This window comes from Kogia breviceps, chromosome 10 (assembly GCF_026419965.1).
Source record: "Kogia breviceps isolate mKogBre1 chromosome 10, mKogBre1 haplotype 1, whole genome shotgun sequence".
NCBI classification, from domain to species: Eukaryota; Metazoa; Chordata; class Mammalia; order Artiodactyla; family Physeteridae; genus Kogia; species Kogia breviceps.
Window position 1 is genome coordinate 27,451,293 of NC_081319.1, and position 25,488 is coordinate 27,476,780.

At 39.8% G+C, this 25,488-nt stretch overlaps 1 protein-coding gene across 29 annotated transcripts in view; it reads left to right on the forward strand.

Annotated features, from left to right (window-relative positions):
• Positions 1–25,488, forward strand: part of CADPS (calcium dependent secretion activator) — a 795,170-nt gene that overhangs the window by 660,019 nt on the left and 109,663 nt on the right. For 13 of the 29 annotated variants that reach the window (XM_067043766.1, XM_067043769.1, XM_067043765.1 and 10 more), the window contains 5 exons: positions 8,187–8,288; positions 10,024–10,087; positions 10,499–10,622; positions 12,973–13,041; positions 13,875–13,892. In XM_067043766.1, coding sequence (XP_066899867.1) covers positions 8,187–8,288; positions 10,024–10,087; positions 10,499–10,622; positions 12,973–13,041; positions 13,875–13,892 — 377 coding nt within the window. The remainder of the gene's footprint in view (positions 1–8,186; positions 8,289–10,023; positions 10,088–10,498; positions 10,623–12,972; positions 13,042–13,874; positions 13,893–25,488) is intronic. The other 16 variants (XM_067043768.1, XM_067043770.1, XM_067043751.1 and 13 more) reach the window with 3 other exon arrangements.

Here is a 25,488-nt window from a genome sequence, read left to right on the forward strand (position 1 = left end):
TCTTGTTCAAACTGACTAAAGCCAACCTCAGGAAGCTTCAGTGTGCATTTGTAATGTAGAAACTGCTTGTGGCTGCTCCCTATCTTACTCTGTGTGATACAAACACTTGATATATTTGTTTTAGCAGCGTGTCTAAGCCCCAGGGCATCAGAGCGTAATTAGAAAAGGGCATGGGCTGGAGGGAGAGGAGGAAGAAAGGGTAAGGCTGGGCTTTCATAATGAAGCGGTGACTACGGGAGATGAGAGTCCTAATTACAATTTATAATTAACCTAGAGATTATACATACCATCCAGAGGAGTGAGTGGGGATGTCTTCTTTTGAGATGATGATGCTTTGGTGCGGCCTTGAATGTGTAGTTATTAACCATTTGAAAGAGACAAAGGAAAATATTCCACACTAGAATCAAATTCAAAAGTATCATTCTGGAAGTTGTAAGGATTAAGATTTGCTAGAAGAAGTCAGTTATTTTAAAAAACGAGAAGTTAAGAAAGTGTGTTTGGTCTAAATGTTCTATTTAGGGACCATTACAAGGAACGGCTACTAAAATATTCTGTTCTACTCTGACCCTTTCAGCTCTCGTGTTTCTGGGCTGGAACGTTTTTGTAGCACGTAGGATTCAGTTATCATGCTTGTTTACGGACATTTTCATGGATCTGTAATGCGGTCTGCAGGCATGCATCCATTTGGAGAGAGAGAATATATCATGTTTACGGTGCCTGCACCGGCATATGTGGACATTTGCATTTGGAGAGAAAGTATATTCCCACTTCAACTGGAGTTTTACCCTTTGTTGATAGTGATTGGAGCTTAAAGCTGGCTGTATGCAGAGAGGTGGGCCAGACGCTCTTTCCTCTTTTGTTGAATTCACACATTTCTTTCTACACTGGATTCTACACTTGATCACCAAACAGATGCAATAGCAGAACACATCAATCATTGTACGCTTTGAATTAATTTAGTAACCTGACCTCTTGAAAAGATATCTTACCTTCCCAACAGAGGATTTGTGGCCCGGCTTTCAACATAATGTGGAGAACCCTGGTAGCAGGATAATTAAACGCTAGGACTTTGTGTGCTCACCTGGGTGAGTAGCAACAATTAAAGGCCCCCAAAGAGGTCATTTCACTTTCACAAAACACAAGGTAGCTTGAATTCTTTGGCTCAAATGTTCACACTTAATTTCAAGCATCAAAATAAAGTATTTCACATTAAAAGCCTTGTGCTTAATCATATTGGATTAATCCTACAATAGACATTAATCAACAAGCTCTAGTTCAGAAACATTTGGGGAAAGGGAGAAGAATTTGCATAACTAGTCCTAAAGTGTGGGCAGCTGGGTTAGGGTCATTTTAATCTGACAAAAAAAAAAAAAAAACCAAAAAGAACCCAGAAAAACACAACTCTAGATGTATTATTATTTGTGACATGGCTCAAGATGGGAGGCTGTGAGGAGAGTGAAGATGACAGAACTGGTGCTAACCACTGTGACGAGAACTTGAAGAGCAGCCGACGTGACATCTTTCCTATCGTGCTGCCGAAAATGTCAACTTTGTGAAGGACAGTGAGAAAATGGTTTGCCGAAAACTTGAAAGGTGGATTCCAGAGATGCCTGCTGTGTCAGATGCAATATAGTCTGTCGTGGCCCGAGAGACCCACTTTGGGCCCCGATGATGGCCTGCAGGTGGGAGAGCTTCCAGTCTTTGACAGGACTCCAAAAATGACTGCACTTGACCTGCATATTGTCTCAAGTTTGCTGGATCATGATATACAGAAAGTGAGTGGTTAGCCAGTGTGCAGTTAGGTGGAACCAGTGACCAGGGACCATATTTCCGTGTGTGTGTGTGTGTGTGTGTGTGTGTGTGTGTGTGTGTGTGTGTGTGTGTGTTGCTAAAGCTAGGTTCAAAGGTATCAATGCTTCTAGTAAAATTGGGAGCCAGAGGAAGTGTGCTTTTTGAACTTACATCAGTTCCACATAAGTAACAAAAACGAACTCTGGATAATCTAAGCAAAAGAGAGTTTATGGGGATGATGCCAGGAGCCTCAAAAAAAAGGGGGGGGGAGGGGGAAACTGGAATCAAGGCAGCAACAGAAAAGTAGGAAACAGGATCAAAATAGTGGTCCAGTCCTTACCTGCACATTGGAATGACCTAGGGAGCTTTAACCTGACATGTGTAGGCCCTGCTGCAGACCCATTGAATCAGAGCTTGAGGGTGGGACCTCTCAAAGCTCTCTACTGGTTCTAAAATACAGTCAGAGATTAAGAACTACCGACCTGGGAGAACAAGCTGGGCAGGGCACAGCTGCTGAGACAGCAAACCCCACCAGTTTCTTTTATCCTTACATCATTTATGTGACATAAAGGTTCCGGGAACGAGAGTCCAGTTGGCTGAGTGCAGTTCATAGTCCAGCTAAGATGTATAGTGACCACCCAAGGCAGGAGCTGGCCTGCAGGTAGCCTTCGGCATTGACAGCAGGAGAGTACTGTCCTCAGTTTACACACAATGCGGCCAAGGTCATTCCTCCAAAGGAAGTTTGAGTGCCCTTAGGAAGTGGCAGTGGACCCTAAGAAGTGCAAAACCACCAGCAGAAAATGTATCAGTCAGGATACAAGAGGGCAGAGGATTCAGGCTCCTAGACACATGTTCTGAGTAAAGACACATCTCAGCCTGGGATTTGCTAGGTAGGAGTTTAAAAATCCAGCTTCAGCCCTCCTCTTCTCTCATTCTTTGTGATTCCTTAAGTGTTAGAAGTATTGAGAAAAGAACAAGATGCAGAGCCAGTTTTATGACAATTATAGAATCACCCCCAAATGTTTCCAAAACAGAGAAACAAAAGCATGGCTTCTGAGAGACACCAATACAGTTCTTCTACTTATTTTGCAGCCAGCACTGCTTGGAATGGCACCTAGAAAACAGTGCACATGCCATTTTTGGAAGGGGTTGCTAGCTTCATAAGTGGACCATATACTTCTTAGAGAAGATCTCTGGTTCCAGATTCACTCAATCCAAGGGAAATTGGGAACCCTGGATTCCCAATTCCAAAAATACCGTTTCATGCATTCAGCCACCCACCAAATATATTTTTGCTCTAAGACAGAGGTTCTCACAGTAAGGTTCCCTGAACCAGCAGTACCAGAGAACTTGTTAGAAATGCCAGTTCTCAGGTCCCACCCCAGATCTGTTGAATCAGAAACTCTGAGGTGCCCCAGCAGTCTGAGCTGTCGCAAGCTTTCCAGGTGACTCTGAGGCAGGCTCAGGTGGCACTACTCTAGGGGAAGTATTTCATTGCTTCTGTGAGAACAGTGCTCCCTATATATTGAACCAGGATTTTTCAGTTAGTAGATCCATAGAAATCTACCAAAACCTGTACAATTAACATTGACAGATTATAGGGGTCAATGGAAGAGAAATCGATGTTTGACAGAATTTTCAATAATAACTATGAGAAATCAAACACCCCACAAAGGATATTTTTGCTTTTTAACTGATGGAGTGACAACCTGTGATCTTGGACAAATTATATTTTTCCTGCACATCTCTCCCTCAATTTGTAAAATAACACCCCCTGTTACCAGTATCATTTCAGAGCAATTCCGGCAATTACAAATAAATGTGCATTGGATGTCGAATTTATGTGTTTTATCACCTGTTTTTTTTTTTTTTTTTTTTGGTGAACTCCGTACTATGTGTCTTACAGACTCAGATTGGTTTGTTTCATTTATTTAAAATGAAACTATTCACACTGACATAGGCGATTAAGAAGCAAATTTAAGAAATGACAGTAATTTTTAGTTGTTTACCTCTTTTGAATAGGGAGATTAACGGTGTTCACATGGTAGTTCAAGGAGACACGGAAGCTGCCATCTGATACCTTTAATAGTTATAAATGTGAATCATCAGAACAAAAGGGGAAAAAACATAATCAGATTTTATGTTTATAATACCCTTTGTAGTGAGAATTACAGGAAAGCCAGGCACAGACTAAACGTTCAGTTTTTGTCATCTCAAACACAAATCTAAAAGCTGCCTTCTAATTGCCTAATTGTCTTAGAAGGCTTGTTGGGTAAGGAAGGAATGATTTTCTTCACAGAGAGGTTTATTTCCTAATAATGGCCACAGACATCTCTGGACTGCCTATGTTAAATGGTTTTCAGGCTTTTTCCTGTGATCTATAAACTCCTCTCTGAATTGTACCTTATATTTAATAACGTTTTTCTCTGGCTTAATTCCCTGTTGAGAAACAAAATGCTTAAAATGGCTCGACTTTTCCCAAATCGATTGTGTGCATGTACACACGACAGTTGTACAAACGTGTGTTCAGTGCATTAGCAAGCTGAATATTGTATAAACAAAATTCAAAAGCCACAGCTAAAGAAAGTTGTAGATTGTAACAGACACATGAGACGTTGCTACAGAAAGTGTCACATGTATTTCATGGGGCCAGTGAATTCATCCTGAGATGTAACTACAGATTTGTGGGCATTTTATGTTTAAATAATTTTTAAATGAACTTCGTAAATTAACATTTGAGATTTTTCCTGAAAATCTGAAACTAAGGACACGTGTATATATTCCAACAGCCTACCTGATATTTACCGTTTTGCCTCTAAGTTCAGGAGAGTGTGAAGAAATGGACTGTATAGCATTTTACTATTTAGGGGTATTTTCTACAAAGTGGGTGAGGGGAAGTTTTTTCTTTTTTCAAGTAGGGCATTTTTAGTACTTAAAAAGAAGGGAAGCTGACCAATAAACCCCTAACAGGAGGTACACTGCTATCATTTGCCAAGTCTTTTGTGCAGTCAGACTGGTCTAGTATACAGGATTTTCCCAACTTCTGCTGGATCCTTGAGAAGGCCTATAAATAAGACCATTTGTTTGGTCTCAAGATGACTTGCATTTGCAAACTGAAGAATGTTCCAATAGAAGTTTCATGGTGACGCACCAATCTGCAAACTGGCTCAGCCAGTAGTCAAAACAAGTCACTACAAGATCTGGGAGCTGAAGACTTTGAATGGGTCAGATTATCCTTCGTCTAATTTGGCACAGATAAATTTGGGCTATAAATATGCAGCCTTCCTTTGTATTTTCAACTTGAATGGGCCAAAGGAAATAAGGAAAATGTGTGTGAACCTATTGGTAATTCAGAAACATGAGAATACTGTGATTAAACTGAAATTCACTTATTTATGCCAGGGTCATTCTTTTTATTAAATGAGCAGTAGTTCTCTGAATTGAAAAATAGCCTATGTGGTTAGTTCTTTTTTCCACCCTTATTGAGATATTAACATATACCATATGTAAGTGTAAGATGTACAATGGGATGATTTGATACACGGATACATTGTAAAATGGTTACTGCCTAAGGTTAGTTTTGTATAATTACTCTGTGTGTGTGTGTGTGTGTGTGTGTGTGTGTGTATAACATTTAAGATCTACTGTCTTGACAGCTTTCAAGCAAATAATACAGTGCTATTAATTATAGTCACCATAGGGTATATTAGATCCCCAGAACTTATTCCTCTTATAGCTGGAAGTTTGTACCCTTTGACCAACATCTTCCCATTTCACCCACTCCCCAGCCTCTGGCAACCACCATTCTCCTCTCTATTTCTATGACTTCAGCTTCTTTAGATACCACATATAAGTACTATGTGTTTATCATACACATATCAGTGTTTACCTTACTGCCTCATTTATTTCACTTAGCATAATGCCTTCTTTTTTGTGGCTGAATAATTTTCCACTGTGTATGTATCCTTTATCCGTTTAGTTCATCTGTCAGTAGATAATATTGTCAATAAACAACATAGGTTGTTTCCCTATCTTGGCTATTGTAAGTAACGCTGCAGTTAACATGGGGGTCCAGATATATCTTCAAGATAGTGATTTTCCAGTTGTAGAGAACAAACGTATGGACACCAAAAGGGGGAAAGCGGAGGGTGAGGCGGGTGATGGTGGTGGGATGAACTGGGAGACTGGGATTGACATAGGTACACTAATATGTATAAAATAGATAACTAATAAGAACCTGCTGTATAAAAAATAAATAAATAAATGAGGAAAAAAAAATACTGATTTCCTTTTTTTCAGATACATATACATACCCAGAAGTGGGATTGCTAGATCATTTCACAGTTTTATTTTTAATTTTTGAGAAACCTCCATACTGGTCTCCGTAGTGGCTGCACCAGTTTACCTTCCCACTAACAGTGCAGGAGGGTTCATTTTTCACCAAAGCCTCTCCAGCACGTATTTGTCTTTTTGTTTTGAGAACAGCCGTTCTGACAGGTGTGGGGTGATATCTCACTGCAATTTTGATTTGTATTTCCTTGATGATTAATGATGTTGAGCATCTTTTCATGTACCTAATGGCCATTTGTATGTCTTCTTTGGGAAAAAGTCTATGTCCTCTGCCTATTTTAAATCAAATTATTTGGGGGTTTTTCTATTTTTTATGAGTTTCTTCTATATTTTGAATATTAACCCCTTATCAAATAGATGGCTTGCAAATATTTTCTCTCATTCCATAGGTTGTCTCTTTTTTTTTTTTTTAGCAATAACAATAGCAAACATCTATTGAGCACTTATGTGCCAGGGGATTTGTATGTGTTATCATGTTCCATGTGCTAATTAACCCTTATAGAAACCCTCAGGAAGGACTGTTTTTATCCCTGTTTGACAGATAAGGAAACTGAGTCTCAAAGAAGTCACAAACTATTAAGTGAGAAATCCAGCTTTAGGTGTTAGGCAGCTGTAGGTTGTCTTTACATTTTGCTATGCAGAAGCTTTTTAATTTGCTAAAGTGTCACTTTTTTTGTCTTGTCTATTTTGCTTCTGTTGTTTGTGCTTTGCTGTCATATTCAAAAAAATTATTGCCAAGACCAATGGCAAAGAACTTTTCCTCTGTATTTCCTTCTAGGATTTTTACAGCTTCAGGTCTTACAATTAAATCTTTAATCCATTTTGAGTTCTTTTTTGTGAATGTTCTAAGATAAGAATCCAGTTTCATTCTTCTGCATGTGGATATCCAGTTTTCCCAATGCCACTTATTGAAGAAACTATCCTTTCCCCATTGAGTATTCTTGGCCCCCTTGTCAAATATTAGTTGACCATACATGCAAGGGTTTATTTCTGTGCTCTCAACTCTGTTCCATTGGTCTATATGTTTGTTTTTATGCCAGTACCATACTGTTTTGCTAACTACAGCTTTGTAATATAGTTTGAATTCAGGAATTGTGATGCCTCCAACTTTGTTCTTTCTCAGGATTCCTTTGGTTATTTGGGACTTTTGTGATTTTTTTTTCTATTTTTAGGATTTTACAAATTTTAGGATTTTTTTTTTTTTTTTCTATTTCCTTGAAAAAAATCCCACTGGAATTTTGATAGGGATTGCATAGAATTTATAGATGGTTTGGGGTAGTACGGACATGTTAACTATATTAATTCTTCCAATCCATGTACACAAGATATCTTGCCATTTATTTGAGTTTTCTTCATTTTCTTTCATCAAGGTCTTGTAACTTGTACAATGTCTTGTAATTTGTTCTTTAGTTAATACATGAGTGGTGAAATTAATCCGAACATCTGTAGTTATAAGCTGGAAAGTGAGTCATTTAACAGCATTTACCTCTGGGAAATATAGACACTTACAGGACTCGTGGTTTTCATAGGAGTTTGTGTGCATAGTTCAGGAGTCCCAAACATAGGTGCCGACAAGAGAGACAGGTAATGTAAGTTGGAGATATGGACCAGGAGAGTGCCTGCCCCAGTTAAGGAAGAAGCTGTTTGTTGCCCCTCTCCAATTAATGCCAGCTGTTCCAAATTTGTGAGAGAATTGTATCATAAAACTTTCCTAATATAAAAAATGTTGGCAAGCAGTTCAAAATTTCAAAAGGCTGTGAGCCAAACAGGGCAGGTCTAGAGGTTGGCTTTAACCTGCAAGCCACCCCTTTGTACATTTTACCATTTCACAATAAATGAGCGACAGTTCTGCAAATGTCTCCAAATGATAACCTCAAAATACCCCATCCCCTCTAGTTGCTGGCACTGAAAAGCAGGACTTCTCCTAAAGTCACATCATCACTGTAGTTGTTCTTCTAAAATGGACAGTTTCCTCCTGCTAGAGATTTGATTTGATGGTGTCAGCATACGAGGTTCCCGTCACCTCATGACATGTCTTCTTTCAGGCCTGATGGAATCGGAACTGTGACTGTTGAAGAAAAGGAACGTTTTGAAGAAATCAAAGAGAGACTCCGAGTTCTGTTGGAAAATCAGATAACACATTTTAGGTAAGGATCTGGGGTTAAAGGGCTTTTTAGGAAGATGAGATGGGGGGTGGGCAAATTAAGGGCTTGATTTTTCTAAAACTGTAAATCTATCAGAGACACACTAAATATTAGAAATAGCTGAATGAGGACCTACTGGATAGCACAGAGAACTATACTCAATATTTTTTAATAACCTATAAGTGAAAAGAATCTGAGAAATAATATATGTAATATATATATAATATATATATACATAACTGAATCAGTTTGCTATACACCCGAAACTAACACAACATTGTAAACCAACTATACTTCAGTAAAAAAAAATAAGAAATAGCTGAATGAAAAAGCCAACCAAGACAGTGTTCCCCAATATCCAGGAGACTTTGAAATCTTAAGTTCATTTTATTTCCACTGAAAGAACAAAGCCCTCTTTGTGTAAGCTGACCCTGATCATCAATCTATCAAAAAAATCTACTAAAATGTTGAATTTGACGCTTCTTCAAGGTTTTTAAATACAACAGTGAAAACTTCTATGAATCAGTTCTCATAGGGAAGGAAGGCAGTGGTACCCAGAAGAGCATCCCCACCTTCTCCATTACCTGAAAACAGAACTAGTGGGCTATGTGGGGAAAGAAAGAATCTTGGTTCAGCCTTGACAGACTGATCATGCACTTCCCTACACTCTCAAGACAGCTCGCGGGTCTGGGCTTGAACCTTGCACCACACAGCCCACTTCTCCCTTAGAGTAAATTAGCTGTTTTTAATGCCGCACTGGTGGTTCTGTACCAGAGATCTTGGAATAGGAGCTCATCAATAGTAAGAGCATTTATAATAGCATAGTAAGTAGTTCCTATTTATTAAATGCTTCCTGTGTACTACATAGGGAACTAGAGGCTGGATAAGCATGAACTCATTTTTTTTTTTAATTCTCAGGACAATTTGTAAGGTACTTATTGTAATTCCCATTGAAACAAGGAGTAAACCGAGGTTGAGAGAAGTTAAGTCACTTGTCCCAGGCCCCTCGGCCAGCAAGTGGAAGAAATAGCATACATACATAGGATAGTCTGAGTTTCAATAGCCCATCCTGTGCCTTTTGTACCATGAGGAAGAGTGTCTTGAAAGGCTTATGATAGCCTGAAATTGTAACTAGAACTCTTAGTGGTACCTGACATAGGTACCATCTGTGCCATCAAAAACCTTCTGGATAAATCTTTACCGGTCATACACTCTATGCTAGATACATTGCCAATAGCAAAAGATCAAATAACAATTAAAAACTACAATCAAGGAAGGACAATTAGTAGAATCATGAATTTGCTCAAAATACACTACTGTATTTCCTATCTTAATCCTCTGGAGATTTAGGTAAGTGTGTTTGAATTTTAGCCTGTTTCAACTAATACTGTTTAATGCCAGTCTGGTCTCAATAATTATATATAAGGTCACATTTGAGCTAACAAATGGTTCTCCTTCACAACAGAAATCTAAACAGAGCCTTATGTCATCACTGGAAATATTCTTTTCTGCTGCAGACATTTGCAGAGTCTCTCTTTAGTCATTATTCACACATACACATATATACATTATATACACACATATATGGTGTGAATTCAGATTAGCATAACACAACGTGACAAAATAAAAAGCATTTTCTGTTCCTGAGAGGGAGTTGCCATAGGAATCAAGTTACAGCATATTTCATTCTAAAATGTAATTGATTCAGGCAACCTGAACATTTTTCTGTCTGTTTTAGGTATTGCTTTCCATTTGGTCGACCTGAAGGTGCTTTGAAAGCTACCCTCTCACTCTTGGAAAGGGTAAGAAAGAAAGTAAAAGACAAATGATATATACACACAGACATAAACATCATGGTAATTAAATATTGTGATTGAATGGCCCAGTTTGTCATTTCTAAAGGATTTGTTTACCATTCATCAAATACCAGAATAAATATGAAGAAATTGCCAAAATTCTACATATTTTATCTCCAGACTCTCAAATAGTTAGGATATATTGAAGATATGCTCCTTGCCCTTCCATGATTCCTGGACAGGCTTTGACATCCTAACTGTGCACTGGAATTTTTTATTTTCTCTTTAACAATGGCGCTCAATCCATGTTAAGTTGCAAAGAGGCATTCACAACTAATTGTAAACTGAATTCTTTAAACGTAAATGAGTAACACATTTCGTTGAACCATCTTAAGAACCTAGTTTTTCCACCTATAGGTCTTGATGAAAGATATTGTTACCCCAGTACCACAAGAGGAGGTAAAAACAGTCATCCGCAAATGTCTAGAGCAGGCTGCTTTAGTCAACTATTCTCGGCTGTCAGAGTATGCCAAAATCGAAGGTAAGGCCCCCTTCTGCCCCCAATTTTTAATTTAAATTTTGGTATGCCTCCCTAGGGAAGTCTCTCTCTTTTCTGATGGGCACCAGAAAACAGTGGCCCATCTCTGTATGTTAAGCTGAAACTTGAAAGCACTTGAAATGGGATAGCTTCCTCAGCTGTGGCCACATAAGTGATTGAAGGCACAGGAAACGGTCTTCGTAGGGAAGGATTTTGAATATAGGATGTTATCAGACAACTAAGGTCCTTCCAAGAGGCTGTGTTGTCCCTGACTTTGCTCTGCGGCTCATGTTTTTCTATGAAAGAGTTCTGTAGGGTGGCTACCTTCTTTAAATAGAGGAAAACTAAACAGTTTGTTGTCCACTGTTGATAGCATTGGAAGTAAAACAGGAATTGAGTAAAACAACATCAAGATTTTGCCTAACTCTTCCTTGTCTCTTGAACGTATCTTGTCTCTCGGTAGCTTTTCAAACTTGATGGCAGGTTAGTATTCGGCTGTCTCTGATGGCTCCTGGTTTGCTTTAGATCTTATTCAATCTTGTTACTCCAAACCTAGGATGGTTGTTATCACTGCCCTCTCAAGTTTTAGGGAAGTGGTCACTAATGACCAAGTAATCACCCAAAGGCACTTTGAGTCCACTCTACTTGAGAAGATATGGGTCTTTGGGACCTGTTCATTTGCAAAGGTATTAATCACTTTTCATTGTTACCCTGTTGGCTGCTATAGGGTGATTTGAAAACCACACCCAACTTGACCGTGGTGTAAGTGTATAAATGTGGAAGTTCTGTGTGCAAAACTCAATGTGTCCGCATTCTGGAATCTGATGTTCTCTCATGTGAAACACCCAAACAAAACCAGCAAATACCCATAGTCTGCCTTCAGGACATGACTGGGAAAAAAAAAAAAAATAAGAGAGACCTAATCAACTACCAAAACCCCATCACTTACCCTGCCAAAGTCCTTGTTTCCTTAGAGAATTAGGTTAAGATCATGTCAAATACACAGTGTTCTGTACATTCCATGTCCTCCCTCTCTCAATTTTGTCTGTCTGACAATGCAAATTGTGTACCAGTGGTAATGAATTCGTTGTTATGCATCCAGGGAGAAACACTTAAGAATTGGGCACTAAAAGGATGTTTATCAACTCTTGACTTGGTAATGAGTGACAAAAATAGAGGAACAAGGAGATCGTTAAAGGGCTATATTAGCAAATAATGATTCCAGCATTTACCTTCCCAGGACATAATGATTGGTTGTATTTGTTAAAGTCAGCCGGGTACCTAGTAATTCTAGGCCAGGCCAGGGATGGGATGGGATCAAGAAACGTTCTGTTGCCACGTCTGCTGCCTCATGTGTAGGTCTTGGTCTAGCTATGACTAGTCTTTTGGTAAGATCTGCTCTCTTCTTTCAGATAAATATATCCAAAACCAAACTTTAAGATCTGTAAGTAAAAATGCATTCATTTCTGAAGTAGATCAGCTGGTCTGTAATTTCCTTTTGTGCCTCAATTCTTCTTGGTTGTGTTAATTATCCTTTGCACTGTGACTTTTAGGGCTGGGGATTCTTTGAAGAAACCAATCTTTTTTTTCCAACTCTCTTTTCAGAGAAGTACCTCATTCCACACTACCTGCTCTCTTCCGCTTCTCTCCTTCCTTGTCCGTGATTGGCTCAGCCACTTTTTGACGTTACCCCTGCAAAAGTGGCTGTGACACCAATTTCAAAGCATGCTGGGATTGTTAATTCAAACAACCCAACATCCTCTGGCTGCATGTATCAGGTTTTCTTTCATGAACATAGTCCACCATAGGCTGAGACATGGCAGTTTTAAAGATATTACTACCAGACAACTTTCTTTTACAAGGTTCTGATCCTACCCCCGGCAAAGAAATCTTGCATTTTGACATTTGAGATTCTCTGTGACCATTAACAGCTTAGTTCCTTGAGAATGTTGGAAAGAAGTTGTAGTAATATTGCTGGAGACTATGTTTATGAAGAAATACCTCAAGAGCCTTAGATACTAAAGTCTGAAATCCTTAGTATCTTGGAGCCTTCAATCAATGAAATTCTGTTTCCCTTTATTCATGATGTTTTTGGTCATTGTATTCTTGCAAATAATTCTAAAGAGACGTGTAAAATCATGGTCACAATCTCTCTCGTGACTCACGGCATGCTGAATGGTTAATCCAGTAGATCTCCAATTTTGAAACTCCTTTTTCTTTTATTCTGTGTTTATCCCAAAATATTCTGTGGCTATTTTCCTTTGAGCTAATGTAACATTTTCCTCTAACCTATGACCTATAACCTCTTGACCTCTGACCTAAGCCTCTTGCATGCCCAAATCCTCTTTTATAGGGAAAAAGAGAGAAATGTATGAGCATCCTGTCTTCTGCTTGGCCTCCCAAGTGATGGATTTAACCATTCGTGAGTACCTACCACCTCCTCGCCATGCTGTCTTCACTCTTTCTGTTTTCATTATTTCAAGAAAATTCAGATCCAAACCAACTCACTCTCCTTGCTTCAAGTTTTTTAGCATTGGCTTGTCTGTTGATTCTGTCTGTGAAACCCAGTGTGAGAAGTCCAGTCACTTTTATCAGCCTAACACAGGTTAGAAAATTAAGCCATTTGTTTGTGATAAACTCAGATTTGTCTGTAAGTTTTTCAGTTATTCTCTGTCTGTGACCTGAATGCATTTTTACTTTGCTTGTGTGTAACCCCAATTTGTAAAGTGCTTGTCACTGGTACACAATCAAAAAGTAGCAGCTAGGTGGGGAGCAATGTGTTAGGTGTCAGATAAAGGACAGTTGGGGCAAAACCGTGCTTTCTTTTCCATGTTTAAGATGTCAAACTGTTGTGGGTAGATCACACAGGGTGGTCCATTCTCTGTAAAAGTTAGATCTTATATGCCTTCTGTCTGTTCTCGAAAACTGGGAAGCTTTTTCTTGTTCCTTATGGAGATTTGGAGTTGTCCTCGTCCTCTAAGCTCTGGCTAGAACATATGATTTAGTTGTCACTTGGAGAGTTCATGTATGTTTCACAGCTTGATTTCACATTAAACTTAATTTGACTAATTTTCTATTTGTGCAGCATTGACCCCACACTTCTGGGCGGTGGGAACTCAAGGGCAACTTTTTCTTTCCAATATCATGTATCACACATAAGTGGGGGGCATTTTGGTTCACTTGCTCATTAATCCTTGCATATGTGTTCTGTTTCTCTCTCTCTTCTCTCCTTGTCGTGCTTTCTCTCTCAAATAGAGAATCAAAAGGACGCAGGTGAACCAACTGTATATGCATTATAAACCATCAGGACTGTTGAGTTATACTTAGTTTTTGTTTCTGTTTTTTTTTTTTTTTTAATAGCTCCTTAACGTATGTACTCCCAAAGACTGGCGTGGAGTTGTAGTAATACTTAAGGAGTTAATTTGTGCTGTCTAACTACATCTCATGCCCACTAGATGTTGACCTCTATAGAGCAGAATTTCTGTAAAGGCATATGTTTTGAAGGAACAGAACCCTGGTTTGCTGTGGAGCTTCATTTCATCTTTGGTTTCAGGATTCCAGTGATTTGGCCTCATGTGCTTTTTTAAAAAAAAACAGTGACTGAAGCAAACTAATCTTCCTCTTTGTTTTTCATTTCTTTTTCCTGTTTTCTGCCCTATTGAAAAGTTTGTGTTCTTTGATGAATGTTTCTCGGCCAAGGCAGAGAGGAGTTGTGTCTGTGTTGTTCTTGTATGTATCACGTGATGAGGCAGGATGCACGCACAGGTGGCTAAACAGGGGCCATTGCTCAAGTTTCACGAGAGGAAAGCCCTTAAATGTTTTCTGGCTTTGGCAGTTTCCTTCTTGTTTGGTCCCCAAACATCTGAGTATATTTTGAGGAAAGCTCAAACTTAAAACTTTAATAAGTATATAGTATGGATCATGTTTTTAAGGTCTAAAGGATTCTCCAAAGATAATTATCATCTGATTAGAATTGAATGCATTTCCAATAAGTTCAGAAAGCATTTCTGAGCACGTGCCAAGCACCAGGCTAGCAATAAGTATTTGAAGACTCTCAAACCTGTGTTCAAGGCGTACAGGCCTTTTTCTTCCTCGAAGGAAAAGTGTTCATTTATTCATTCACTCATTCATTCATTAGACAAGTGCTTAGTGGGAGACTACTATGTGCCAAGTACAGTGGTAAAAGCCAGGGACTATGTAAACAAGAGGAAACAGCTGTTACCCTTATGGAGCATATGTAAATAGGTGCATAAATGTAAATTACAAATTCAGTTTGCAGCAACACCGATTGGTAAAGAGTTGTATGTAAGAGGGTCTTGTCAGAAAACCATAGAAGTCTTCACAAGAAAGGCAAGCTTGGAATTTGTCTTGAAAGATGAAATAGAATCAGTGAAAAGGAAGTGGGATTGGAAAGTGGAGAGGCACCCTAGATAAAGAGAGTAATATGTGCAAATACATAAAACCGTAGAGTTAATAAAAATAGCTAAAGCTTATTGTGTATTACACGCCAGGTACAACTCTAAGCACTTTATGTATATTCACTCATTTAATCCTCAAAACCCCTTCTGAGGTAGCTACTACTATTATTCCCATTTTAGAGGTGAGCAAACTGAGATATGGAGAGGTTAAATAACACACTCCTAGAAGATTAAGTGAAGCTAGAGGCTTCTTAAGAGTAAGCAGAGCTGGGGCGCCCAGGCGTGTAACAGCCTGAGCGTGTGATGTGGTCAGCGCCAAGGTCCTCATGGGAAAAAAAAAGAACAAAAATAGCTGGGCAGGCCTTCAAGATGGCGGAGGAGTAAGATGTGGAGATCCCCACAAATACATCAAAACTACATCTACATGTGGAACAACTCCTACGGAACACCTACTGAATGCTGGCATAAGACCTCAGACTTCCCAAAAGACGCCCTCAGGCAACCTACAGACAGAGGTGGGGCCAAATCCAAAGCTGACCCCCAGGAGCTGTGATGACAAAGAAGAGAAAGGGAAATCTCTCCCATCAGCCTCAGGAGCAGCGGATTAAATCTCCACGGTCAACTTGATGTACCCTGCATCTGTGGAATACCTGAATAGACAATGAATCATCCCAAAATTGAGATGGTGGACTTTGGGAGCAACTATAGCCTTGGGGTTTGCTTTCTGCATCTAATTTGTTTCTGGTTTTATGTTTATTTTAGTTTAGTATTTAGAGCTTATTATCATTGGTAGATTTGTTTATTGATTTGGTTGCTCTCTTCCCTTTTTTAAAAAAATATATATTTTTTTCCTTTTTCTCCTTTTCTGAGTGTGTATGTGTATGCTTCTTTGTGTGATTTTGTCTGTATAGTTTTGTGTTTGCCATTTGTCCTAGGGTTCTGGATGTCCAGTTTTTTTGTTTGTTTTGCTTGTTTGTTTATTTTTTAGTATAGTTTTTAGCTCTGGTTATCATTGGTAGATTTGTTTTTCGGCTTGGTTGCTCTCTTCTTTCTTTCTCTCTCTTTTTTTAAAATTACTTTTTTACTTCTTTATTTTTAATAATTTTTTCTATTTTAATAACTTTATTTTATTTATTTATTTGTTTTCTTTCCTTTTTTCTTTCTTTCTTTCCTCGCTTTTTTTCCGAGCCACGTGGCTGACAGGGTCTTGGTGCTCTGGCCAGTGTCAGAGCTGAGCCTCTGAGGTGGGAGAGCTGAGTCCAGGACACTGGTCCACCAGAGACCTCCCAGCCCCACGTAATATCAAATGGCGAGAACTCTCCCAGAGATCTCCATCTCAATGCTAACACCCAGCGCCACTCAATGACCAGCAAGCTACAGTGCTGGACACACTATGCCAAACAACTAGTAAGACAGGAACACAACTCCACCCATTAGCAGGGAGGCTGCCTAAAATCATAATAAGGTCACAGACACCCCAAAACACACCACCGGATGCAGTCCTGCCCACCAGAAAGACAAGATCCAGCCTCATCCACCAGAACACAGGCACTGGTCCCCTCCACCAGAAAGCCTACACAACCCACTGAATCAACCTTACCCACTGGGGGCAAACACCAAAAACAGTGTAAACTATGAATGTGCAGGCCGTGAAAAGGAGACCACAAACACAGTAAGTTAAGCAAAATGAGAAGACAAAGAAATACACAGCAGATGAAGGAGCAAGGTAAAAACCCACCAGACCAAATAAATGAAGAGGAAATAGGCAGTCTACCTGAAAAAGAATTCAGAATAATGATAGTAAAGATGATCCAAAATCTTGGAAATAGAATGGAGAAAATGCGAGAAACGTTTAACAAGGACCTAGAAGAACTAAAGAGCAAACAAACAATGATGAACAACACAATAAATGAAATTAAAAATTCTATAGAAGGAATCAATAGCAGAATTACTGAGGCAGAAGAACGGATAAATGACCTGGAAGATAAAATAGTGGAAATAACTACTGCAGAGCAGAATAAAGAAAAAAGAATGAAAAGAATTGAGGACAGTCTCAGAGACCTCCGGGACAACATTAAATGCACCAACATTCAAATTATAGGGATCCCAGAAGAAGAAGAGAAAAAGAAAGGGACTGAGAAAATATTTGAAGAGATTATAGTTGAAAATTTCCTTAATATGGGAAAGGAAATAGTCAAGTCCAGGAAGCGCAGAGAGTCCCATACTGGATAAATCCAAGGAGAAACATGCCGAGACACATATTAATCAAACTATCAAAAATTAAATGCAATTAAATTGTACCAAGGGAAGAGCAACAACTAACATACAAGGGAATCCCCATAAGGTTAACAGCTGATCTTTCAGCAGAAACTCTGCAAGCCAGGAGGGAATGGCAGGACATATTTAAAGTTATGAAAGGGAAAAACCTACAACCAAGATGACTCTACCCAGCAAGTATCTCATTCAGATTCGATGGAGAAATTAAAACTTTTACAGACAAGCAAAAGCTAAGAGAATTCAAAACCACCAAACCAGCTCTACAACAAATGCTAAAGGAACTTCTCTAGGCAGGAAACACCAGAGAAGGAAAAGACTAACAATAACAAACCCAAAACATTTAAGAAAATGGTAATAAGAACATACATATTGATAACTACCTTAAATGTAAATGGATTAAATGCTCCAACCAAAAGACATAGACTGGCTGAATGGATACAAAAATAAGACCCGTATATATGCTGTCTACAAGAGACCCACTTCAGACCTAGGGACACATACAGACTGAAAGTGAGGGAATGGAAAAAGATATTCCATGCAAACGGAAATCAAAAGAAAGCTGGAGTAGCAATTCTCATATCAGACAAAATAGACTTTAAAATAAAGACTATGGGCTTCCCTGGTGGCGCAGTGATTGAGAGTCTGCCTGCCGATGCAGGGGACACGGGTTTGTGCCCCAGTCTTGGAAGATCCCACATGCCGCAGAGCAGCTGGGCCCGTGAGCCATGGCCACTGAGCCTGTGCGTCCGGAGCCTGTGCTCCGCAACGAGAGAGACCACGGCAGTGAGAGGCCCGCGTACCAAAAAGAAAAAAAAAAAAAGAAAATAGCCGCCTTTATCATGATCTTATGAGTAAAGAACTAGAGATGGGATTAAGGGCAAGAGCAACTAATCTGCTTATAAAGCCAACTCAATAAATATAAAATTTCAATTATCCTGCTAGTTATGGAAGATAAGGTGAAAAATTAAATACATTCTTGCATATTGAGCTGGGATCTTTGATAAACAGGTCTTCACTTAAAGTAAAGAGACTTATACACACATTCACACATATATTTATATAGATAGATATGGAATATACACATATTCAGTCGTGTACCACAATGTTCACTGCAGCTCTATTTACAATAGCCAGGACATGGAAGCAACTTAAGTGTCCATCGAGAGATGAATGGATACAGAAGATGTGGCACATATATACAATGGAATATTACTCAGCCATTAAAAGAAACCAAATTGAGTTATTTGTAGTGAGGTGGATGGACCTAGAGACTGTCATACAGAGTCAAGTAAGTCAGAAAGAGAAAAAAAAATACCGTATGCCAACACATATATATGGAATCTAAAAAAACAAAATAATGTTTCTGAAGAATGTAGTTGCAGGACAGGAATAAAGATGCAGATGTACAAAATGGACTTGAGGACACTGGTAGGGGGAAGGGTAAGCTGGGACAAAGTGAGACAGTAGCATTGACATATATACACTACCAAATGTAAAATAGGTAGCTAGTGGGAAGCAGCTGCATAGCACAGGGAGATCAGCTCAGTGCTTTGTGACCACCTAGAGGGGTGGGATGGGGAGGGTGGGAGGGAGACTCAAGAGGGAGGAGATATGGGGATATATGTATATGTATAGCTGATTCACTTTGTTATACAGCAGAAACTAACACACCATTACATTATAAAGCAATTATACTCTAATAAAGATGTTAAAAAAAAAAGTCAGCAGAGGCAGCATCTGAGGCCAGATAGAGGTCACACTCTGAACTACTCCATAATTCGATGTGGCTGCACAGCAGGGTGAAATGATGGCAGGAGTGGGTGCTGAGGATGGCAACATGCAGGAGGCAAGATCTCCAAGATCTTTACGTGCCTTCATAATACAGAGTTCAGACTGTCTCTCATGGTCCAAAGGTTTTTCACCTGGCTTTATACCAACTTTTGCATGCAGATATTTTGCAAGAAAAATCCCACATGTCTCACTTCCAAAGGTGATAAAGAGCCATTAAAAGCTCTTCAAGCAAGGGGACGACAGCTTGGTGTTTTGCACTCCGGAAGAATCATACTGGCTGGATGGAGAGATAGGATGGAGGAGGAGGAAGAGAGTAAAACTGGACCTAAGAGTTAAGGTCAAAGCAGAGTTGGGTTTGAAGCTTGTTACATCCAAGGCCTCTTCTTGGCAAAGTAGATCTCAGTCATAATCGAAATCATAATCACTTCTTGCCTGATCTTTACACCTTTTTTCTTACCCTCCCCCTCCCTTTTCAATTTCCTTCGAGGGAAACAAAGCCTGAATCGCTGGATAGGTATGCAAAACTGAATGTGTGCAGGTGGCCCGGCACAGCTGGAGTTACATGTACAAATCGGGGTGAAATACAGACAGCTGCAGAGTCCTTCGGTCAGGCTGTGTTTTGCAAGGCTCCGGGACTCTGCAGATGGCATTTTGGTGGGCTTATGCTTTCTGTCTGGTAGCATTATTAGAAATTAAATGTTCAGTTTAATCACAGTATCTCAAGAAAAAAAAATATAAAAGGCTGTTACTCTACAAGAGAAAAGCTTTGACTCCTGTAAATGAATTCTATTATTTTAAATACATTTCCATTTAAACCAGCACACGTTGTGAACCTAGCAAGCTCTGAGAAAGTCTACACTACTATTGCTGTTTTGCCTCAGTTCTTGGCTAAATACTTGCATAATTTTCTGAGCATCGGAACAGTTCTACTGGAACTTGAAATAAAACAATTTTTCCTTCATATATGGCAAGGATTTGTAAAATTAGATAGAAAGACAGATAGATAGATTGCAGACAGACAGACAGACAATCTACCCATGGGCCCAAGCGCTGTGCTAAGGACTTTACATGGTGATCTGATTCATTCTTTACTGTAGTCCCATGGAGAATGCTTCATTATTGCCCCTCTTACAGATGAGGAGTCTGAGATTTGGAAAGGATAAATGACATTTTCCAGCAGGATTTGAACCCAGATCATTCTAAATTCAAACACCATGCTTTTTTTTTTTTTTGTCTCTTTCCACCATGCAAGTCTTTCCAGCTAATGTGACGGGTAATTGGATAATACCCTTTCGCTCAGTGGTTAAATTCAAAAGTATACAACTTTTAATTCAGGAAGACCACCAAAAAACAGAGCAGTCCTTTCTGGGACCAGATAATTGCCAAAATCTTTCCCCTGCGAAGTCTTCTGAGGACAGTTGAAATTCCCTGAGATTGCCAAAGAGCTGAAGATTTTTTCTTTTCTTCCCAAGTGACAGAAACCTTCTAGAGCAAGCCAAATCCATCCAAAGGACTTCCAGGCATATTCTGTAGTGTTGAGTTTCTGTATCTTTTCCCATCTCCATCAAACTTCTTACAGGTCCAAGTCCAGTAGAAGGAGAAAAAGGGGACGAGCAAGATTGTGATACTCACCACACACATTATGGACTCACCCACCCAGGAAACCAGTGAGGGCAAATCCATCTCAGCAAGATCCAGGCCATCCTAAAATCCTAAATCGAGGACCATCTCACGCTTCATATCTCACACACAAGGGACTAAATGTTTTTCTTTTCATCCTTCTTGTTTTAGTGATACACAAATCAGGGTTTCCAAGCCAAAATTATTCTGTAGACTAGTGTCTCATCTATACTTTATAAAAAATGAGGAGGGTAAGGAGAAACATGTTTCAAACACTCTCACCAAGGAAGATCTTGGAGGAAGAGAGGATGTGTTAAAAATATGCCACGAATCAATAAATATGAAACTAATGTCTCTTCTACCAGAAAAGAAAAAGACATGCTGCCGATCATAATCATGATAGCAACTGTCATTTATTGAGAATTTAGTATGTGCCAAGTAGATACATGCATATCTCATTTAATTTTCACAACAATTCTATGAGATACGTATTTTATTACCATGTTTCATTGAATCTAAAAGCCATCAGTTATAAGACACACCATTAATTTATGTACTCCTAAGAATAAAATAATGCTGCCAACTAAATTGTGACACGCCATCAAATGTAAGATGCTTCCAATTTCAGAAATGTTAAAATGTGCCTCTTACACTCCATGAAATAAGAAATCACTCTGTTGTCTGTAGAAATACTGAGAAATAGAAATAGATGTTAAGTAACTGGGTCCAAGGCCACATAGCTGGTTAGTTGTAGAGACTGAATTTGAACACAAGCCTAATTCCAAAGCCCACACTTTCAACTTCTATACTATGAAACACCTGTGATTATTAATGATAAAATTATATCCCCACAAAGGGGTTTCACAATCACTGAATCCCAAAGCTTCGTTTGACAGGTGGGGAAACCAAGGCTTAGAGAAGTGAAGCCAGTTTCAAAATAAGATGGGCAGTGAGTGACTCTAGTCTGGGGTCCTGCACACCATTTAGGGCCTTCACACATACCCACTCCCCTCCAGCCTCTGCCACCAGGCTGCCTTGTCTTTTAGCCAAGAGATAGTGGCTCCACTCACAATTTAGTAACTGGCCTCGCTTCCAGTGTGACAGCGGAAGAAGTCAGGCATCCACACACTAGAATCCTAAGCATACAGCTCCAAGAAAACAGTACCCCAGGACCAGCCTGAGCGCTCAGGATCTGTTATACCAAAAATTTAAATCACAATCTTGGCTCCAATGAGTTTAAGTCTCCCTTTTGTCTTCTGTCAAAGAGGTTAATAATGGTTCCTCCTCCCAAAGGATTGTTGCAAAGATTAAAACACATATTCCAAACAAAGCTCTTAACACAGTGCTTGGCATATAGTAAGCACCCATTACTATCTATCTATCTGTCTGTCTATCTATAGAGGTATGATTTTATATATGTTATTGTTATAAACATAAAATTATATGTTATTATTTGTGTATTGTTATTTAAAAGGAAACCTCCAAATCCAAATGTGCAATATAGACATGTTATTCGATTTCAGAAATGGAATATAAAACAATGCTTCTCAAAATTTGATGTTTACACAAATCTCTGGGGATCTTGTTAAGACGTAGATTCTGATTTGGCAGATCTGGTGCGGAGCCTGGAAATCTGACAAACTCTCAGGTGATGCTGAAGCTGCGGAGGCAGGGGTTGCAGTTTGGATGTCAGCAGAATAGAAGAGGCAGCTGATTTATCTCTTTATCTTAAATTTCAAAATAAACCATTGCAATATAGTTCCACATATATTTGTTAAACACCCACTAAGTCCCAGGACCTGTGCCAGGCACCTGGGGAGGGAGCAATGAGGAAAAGCAACCGAGGTCCCTCCCCTTGGGGAGCTCCAAATAAACTGGAGAACACAGGCATAAAACAAGGAATTCCATCGGGTGACTGGGCTGTAGAGGGAGATGCAAGATGCTGCAGGAATGCAGCACATGGGGATTTCACGTAGGCCGGGGTCTTTGATGCATGGCAGGGAGGAGGATGTCATGGAGGTAAAGGGCTGGTTCCCCAAGAAGAACTATCTGGGATGTCCCTGGGCCTTGTTGAAGTGTTTGCCTCTGCTTATCATCCTTCCAGATGCCCCAAGATCCTGTCCCAGAGAGCTTGTGGCCATGTATGGGAAAGTTTATTTGGGGGCTGGGTGAATATTTAATAGTACTATTAAATCAGTATTCTTGCTAGAGCAAGTGCTCAAAAACAACAACAGCAACAACAACCTTAAATAGCTTAAGGAAAAAAAGGTCATTTCTGACCTGTGTAGCTAGGAAATGCATGGAGGGATTGGGCTCAGAAATAAAGACTTTTAGTTTGTTTTGATCTCTCCAACTGTTGACAGGCTTCTTTAATGTGACTGGGGGTCACGGTAGGAGGGTTTGGGAGCAACACAGCCACAGATAGCACCAGCTTTTTATCCTAGCCAATGACTCTGGAGGAAAAAGAACTTTCATCCCTATGAAACTATATACAGTTCCAGAGAACAGTCTCATTGGCCCAGCTAGGGTCACATATTAATCCCTGAGCCAATCACAATACCCCTGGTGGTATTGGGATGCTATGGTTGGCCTGGCTTGGCTCACATGACTGTCCCTGTAGGATTTATTGCTTGCATTTCCACTAGAGCCACATGGAGTAGAGGAGAGGCAATTCTGAGCAAGGCAACTGCACATACAAGAATAACAGATGTCCACTACTGTGTCTATCCAGAATTAACTTTACTTTTATTAGGTGCAACATCTCAGTCTCAGGGACAAAGCCTGACTTGGGATACAAAGATACGAAATTGGAGGGCTTCCCTGGTGGCTCAGTGGTTGAGAGTTCGCCTGCCGATGCAGGGGACACGGGTTCGTGCCCCTGTCCGGGAAGATCCCACATGCCGCAGAACGGCTGGGCCCGTGAGCCATGGCCGCTGAGCCTGCGCATCCGGAGCCTGTGCTCCGCAATGGGAGAGGCCACAACAGTGAGAGGCCCACGTACCGCAAAAAAAAAAAAAAAAAAAAGAAATTGGAGAAAAAAAATATTATAATAGCATTATTTCTTTCTTGTGAATATAATTTATTTTAATTTAAATACAAATAATTTTATTTATCTTAAATCATTTTTTCATCACATTAAGACACCTGAAGTTGTTCTCTGGTTTGGAGGTTTAAGTTATAATGTTTACTATTCAGCAATTCAGCTTAATGCATTTGTTAAGTTACCAGGGGCTTTGGGTAAGAGATAAAAGTTGCTGTATAGTTTTTATGCACATGGCAACCACAGAGTATTTGGTTTTCCATGAAAGCACACCATTGGGCAGGATCCACTGAAGATTTCCTTCCACCAATATTTGAGGACCTGCTCTGGGCCAGGTACTGTTCTAGCTCCTAGAAATAAAGAATTCATTGGGCTTAGGGGAAGACAAACATACAGATAATTGGCCATTATTAAGGGGCCATAAGTGCTCAAGTAGAGGTATCAACAGAAGAGTTGAGCCTGTGTTGTGAAGGCATAACTCTTTTTGGTGGGGAGAGGAGGAAGGCTCTTAAAGGCTTTTGAGCAGGAGTATGACAGGTTCAGATGTGTGCTTTATGGAGATCAGCATGGACGCTGCATGATCAATGAACTACAGGGGACGGAAGGACTAAATGCTGGCTTGGAGTCTTTAGCAACAGTTGAGGTGGAGGTGATGAGACTTGAGTTGCATGTCTACCCCCCCACAGCAAGAGTGTGGGCACATGATCTCGTACAGTGGGAGATTAAATCGGGAGACATGTTAGAGATAGAACGGACAGGCCATGCCACCCATGTCCTTATGGGGAAGAGACAGAGATGGTTGCAATGAAAAGAGTAGAGAAAACAATCCATGATTCATCCACTGGTCTTTATTACCATATAGTTTATACTGTCCTAAAGATGGAATCTTCTGAAAGGGAGTGGTGAAGATACAGGGAATCAAGTGTACGTGATGGCATGCCCCACGAAAGAAATTATGTTGAATTATAGCCCTGCGCTGAATGTATGGTCCGTGGAGCCATCATTTCAGGGGGTCAGAGTACTCTGGAAAGCGTGTGGTGGCTATCTGCTTAGCATTCTATTCCTACTCTAGCTTTTATCCACCCCTACCCCCAAATCCTAGTGAATTGCTTCAGGCTAGTTATTTTTAGTAATAGTGTAATACAAACACTGGCATCTTCAGCAACACACAAATAGGTTGGAACTTGGTTGTAAGTGGGCTTTCCATCAACGGCATCCATCTTTCCTATGATATTTCAGGGCCTGGCAATTCACTTACTGGAACAGAGATGGCCAGGTTATTTAAGGGCTAATTGGAGAGTCTCTCACTCCTGGATGCCTCTCTTCCTTGGCTTAGCTGAGGCTGCAGAGGAATTCTCTTTTTATTTTTCCGCAGTCACATTTAACTCCCTCTCTGGAAGCCAAGCAGATTTAATTGTGTAAACATGAGCAATGGTAATTGGGTAAATGAAGTTGGAAACCAAGGTATGATGTTTTTGTTTTGCTCTGTGAGGGGAAAAAAATAGGGAGCTTGTTTTTCTATGGTGGCAAACCTCACTGTCAGAATTCTGGACAGACAGTTGGCAGGAGGGAATCCCTTTACGAATTTTCATCAAGACCCATTGAGCTGAAATATGTATCTGCTGCCTCGCCGGTTATGGTTCAGCCTGGGGACATTTCATTGTTTTATAAAGCACCATATCAGGTGGTTTACACAGGTTCTGTTATCTGGGAAGAATAAATG